Source organism: Chionomys nivalis, chromosome 12 (genome assembly GCF_950005125.1).
Source record: "Chionomys nivalis chromosome 12, mChiNiv1.1, whole genome shotgun sequence".
Taxonomy (NCBI): domain Eukaryota; kingdom Metazoa; phylum Chordata; class Mammalia; order Rodentia; family Cricetidae; genus Chionomys; species Chionomys nivalis.
Genome location: NC_080097.1, coordinates 61,456,521 through 61,461,343, shown reverse-complemented (window position 1 = coordinate 61,461,343; position 4,823 = coordinate 61,456,521). Strand labels below are relative to the sequence as shown.

The window sequence follows — 4,823 nt, the reverse complement described above, 5'->3', positions numbered from 1 at the left end:
AATTAAAAATAAATAAATAAACAAATAAACAAACAAACAAATAAATAAAACAATACAGTCCAAAAAAAAAAAAGAAGAAGAGTCTGCACTTAAAATATTTTTTGACTCTAAGGTGGTCCCACCAGATGGCAGCATCTTCTCAGAGACCCAGATACAATTTCTCACATAGTCCTTTGTGTCTGTGTGTTGTGGGGGTGGCTAGAGAGAGGAGAGATTCTGAGGTATCAGTGAAAACTAGCACCTTCTTTCTAATTGGATGAACAGTTTGGGGTTTTTCCTTTTTTATGCATCTTACAGCAGAAGAATTTGAACTTCCTAAGTGCCAGTCTTTTTGTTGCTGTTGAAGTGTGAACCTTCAGTGAAAACAATCATGCATCCCTTAAGTGTTTTGCTAGTGGTACTTTGGCTTCAACTGAGGGGTAAGTTTGACCATTCCTATGGGAACATAAAAATACAATATGGGAGGGCATTGGCCTCACATATTATAGGTGGGAGGTTAGAAATACTGTTCTCATGATGAAACAAAAGCAGGTGGGAGGCCCATGGAAAGGGCATTCTGGGGTGTTAGTATCCGATAGTCCTGTTTGTCTGACTTTTGTCTTTTTGCACAGGGGTGAATAGCCAGGAGAAGGTACAGCAAACCCCAGAATTCCTCAGTGTCTCAGAGGGAGCCACGGCCTCTCTCAACTGCACTTCCAGCGATCGTAATTATGATTACTTCTGGTGGTACAAACAGTATCCTGGGAAAGGCCTCATGTTTCTGATGTCCATATTCTCCAACAGTGAAAAGAAAGAAGGCAGATTCACAGTTCACCTCAATAAATCCAGCCTGCGTGTTTCCCTGCACATCAGAGACTCCCAACTCAGTGACTCAGCTGTCTACCTCTGTGCAGTGAGCACACAGTGCTCCCCAGGCAGCTGCAGCCTGCACCCAAACCTACAGGGCCCCAGCAAAGTCTGAGCCAGAGTACAGAGAACAAGGTGGAGAAATTATGATTGTTCTCCTTGTATTCCATACACAAAGGGAACTAAGAGCCACAGGATGGAGGGTTTGACTTAAAGGGAAGATACTTCATTATTCTGAGAATGAATGTAACACATATTGGTATGGCTAAAATATTTTCCACTTTATTTTAACTGAAAAAAAAATTATATACTATATTTTAATTAAGGTTTCAGTCCCCTTCCCCACTTTCTTCCAGATTTTCCCCATCTCATCACACAACTAACACCTCATCTACTTTCTCTTTTATCTCTCTCTCTTAGCACACAAATGGGAAAAATCAAACAAACAAGAAACAAAAGAAAGAAAGAAAAGGCACACATGCAGATACATATTTTTAGGGTTCCGAGGAGGAAGGAACAGCACCTCGATATATTAGAGGCAGGGAATGCACAGAGTCACATCATGCAACAGGTCTCACACAAGAGAGATTTACTGTGGCCAGGAGAGGCTGCCGACGGTGGAAGGGAAAAGAGGGAAGGCTGTGAAGGTCCTGGCTCTTTTTAAAGGTATAGTGCATGTGCATAGAGAGAATACATGACCGCAGTTACTGAAGGTGGCCTTGGGGAGGGTGGGGTTTTCCAGCACACATTAAAACAAAATCTGTAAAAACACAAATAATAATATGCAAGCAAAAGACCAGTAATATGTCCAAAAAAAGGTACAAACAAAGCAATATGAGACAAAATTTCTACAAAAATACCATTGAGTTACTTGTGTTGGCCGTCTACTGCTGGGAATGGGACGTATCTTTGACTGTGGTTTTTGTTTGTTTGTTTGTTTTGTTTTGTTTTGTTTTTTCCTTTTTTATTCCTTGAAAAATACCAATCCCAATTCCCACTCCTTCCCCTCCTCCCAGTCCCCCCCTTCTCCCTCCACAAACCCTATCCCCACCCCTCCCCAAGGGAGTGCCATGCAACCTGTCCTATGGAAAGTCCAAGGCCCTCCCTACTACATCTTGGTTGAGCAAGGTTTACATCCAAAGAGAATAGGATCCCATGAAACCAGTATATGCAAGTAGAGACACATTCCCGTGTCACTATCAGTGGCCCCTCAATCTGCCCCAGCTGTCAACCCCCTTCAGAGGGGCTTGGTTGTTCCCAGGCTCATTCACTCCCAGTCCAGGTGGAGTTGGTGAGCTACCATTTAGCTCAAGCAAACTGTCTCAGTGGATGATACCTTCATGGTCTTGAATTCCTTGCTCATACTCTCATTCCCTCCACTCTTCAACTGAACCGTGAGAGTTCAGTCCAGTGCTCCAATGTGGATCATTGCCTCTGTTCCCTGTCTGTTGTTAGACGAAGGTTCTATGGTGGTATGGAAAAACAAGAAACCCAGGATAGCCAAAACAATCCTGTACAACAAAGGAACTGCCGGAGACATTACCATCCCTGACTTCAAGCTCTATTACAGAGCTACAATAATGAAAACAGCTTGGTATTAGTTTAAAAACAGAGATGCTGACCAATGGATTTGAATTGAAGACCCAGATATTAATCCACACACCTATGAAAATCTGATTTTTGACAAAGAAGCAAAAAAGATACAATGGGGAAAAAAGCACCTTCAACAAATGGTGCTGGCATAACTGGATGTCAACCTGTAGAAAAATGAAAATAGAACCATATCTGTCACCATGCACAAAACTCAAGTCCAAATGAACTAAAACCTCAATATAAATCTGACCACACTGAACCTGATAGAGGCGAAAGTGGGAAGTAGTCTTAAATGCATGGGCACAGGAGACCACTTCCTAAATATAGCGCCAGTAGCACAGACAATAAGAGCATCAATAAATAAATGGGACATCCTGAAACTGAGAAACTTCTGTAAAGCAAAGGACATAGTCAATAAGACAAAAAGGCAGCCTACTGAATGGGAAAAAAAATCTTCACCAACCCCACATCAGACAAAGGACTTATCTCCAAAATATATAAAGAACTCAAGAAATTAGACATTAAAATTCTAAATAACCCAATTAAAAAGTGGTATACTGAACTAAACAGAGAATTCTTATCAGAAGAATTTCAGATGACCAAAAGATACTTAAGGACATGTTCTTTGTCCTTAGCTATCAGGGAAATGTGGTTTGTATATTCAATGAGACTTCATTGAAGAAAACTAACTTTTCCTTTGCAAGCACATGTCTATTGGAGATGCCTTCTTGGTTAGGGATGGGAGCCTCTGTCCATATCCTCCCTTCAGCACTGGAGCCACATCTGGCTTGACCCTGTGCAGACCTGCATACGCTGCCACAATCTCCATGAGTTCATACATAAACAAGTTCTATTGTCTTCCACCCCTTATGGCTCTTACACTCTTTCCACCTCTCCTTTCCTGGGTGCCCTGTGTACCAATGGGAGGGATTTGATGAAGACTTCTCATTTATGACTAAGCATTTCCAAAATCTCCCCTCTGCACGTTGTCCAGCTGTGGCTCTCTGTATCAGTTCTCATGTAAAGCAAGGGGAAGTTTCTGTGGTGAGTGAGATACTGCTGCAGGGGATTAGCAGATGTAGATTCTGAGCTGAAGTCATCTGGCTTAACTTTTTTGGTTGGGAGACTTTAATTATGTTTCTCTTTAACTAGAGGTTTGGGTCTATTTAAATCACTTGTCTGATCCTGATTTAACTTTGGCGCCTTATATAAATCAAGAAATTTATTCTTTTATTTAGGCTTTCTAGTTTGGTGGAGTGTAATATTTAAAGTATGTCCTTGTGATTCTTTGGATATCCTGGGTGTCTGTCGTGATGGTTTTCTTTTGTCTCCGATGCTATTAATTTGGATCTTTTCTGTCTGTCTTTAGTTAGTTTGGTAAGAGTTTGTCAATTATTTTGATTTTATCAAAGAACTAACTCTACTTTATTGGTTCTTTCTATTATTTTTTGTTTGTTTGTTTGTTTCTCTTTATTCACTTCAGCCCTGAATTTTATTATTTCTTGACATCTACTCTTTTTGAGTGTTATTTCTCCTTTTTTTCCCTACAGGTTTCAGGTGTGCCAATAAGTTGTTAATATGAGATCTCTTTAATTGTTTTTGGTTTGTTTGTGTGCATTGTTATTGTTTTTTAATGTGTGGTACTTAATAGTATAAAATAGCCTCTTAGAATCACCTTTATTGGGCCCCATATGTTTGGGTATGTTGTGCTTTCATTTTTATTCAATTCTAAAATTTATTTATTTCCTACTTAGTTTCTCTCTTGACCCATTTTTTGTTCAATGGTAATTACGTTTCTGTGAATTTGTTAATGTTCTATTGGTGATATCCACTTTAATCCATGTTAGTCAGAGAGGATTCAGGGTGTTGTTTTAATTTTTTTAATATTTGTTGAGACTTCCTTTGTGTTCAAGTATATGGTCAATTTTGGAGAAGAGTCCATGAGCTGCTGAGAAGAAGTTATATTCTTTCATGTTTGGGTGAAATATTCTGCAAATATCTGCCAGTCCACTTGATTTATGGTGTCATATATGTTCAGCATTTCTATGTCTAGTTTTTGTCTGGATATTCAGTCTATTGGTGAGAATGAGGTATTGAAATCACCCACTATCACTGTGTGATGGTTGATATGTGATTTTAACTGAAGTAGTTTCTTTTATGAACTTGGGTGCCCTAGTGTTTTATGCATAATTTGCAATATCCTCTTGGTGGATTTTTCCTTTGATAAGTATATAGTGTCCTTCTGTATCTCTTCTGATTAGCTTTGGTTTGAAGTGGATTTTGTCAGATATTAAAATGTCTACATTGTCTTGTAACTTAGATTCATTTGCTTGGAATAACTTTTAAGATGTAGACATTCAAAAAATTTATTTGTTGCATTTAAC

General features: G+C 39.2%; 1 gene segment (V, D, J or C); it reads left to right on the top strand.

Moving 5' to 3' along the window:
• Positions 1–370: 370 nt before the first annotated feature.
• On the top strand, positions 371–961 carry LOC130884687 (T-cell receptor alpha chain V region 2B4-like). The segment is given in 2 exon segments: positions 371–419; positions 612–961. Coding segments are annotated over 2 exon segments (399 nt in total).
• The last annotated feature ends 3,862 nt before the right edge of the window (positions 962–4,823 follow it).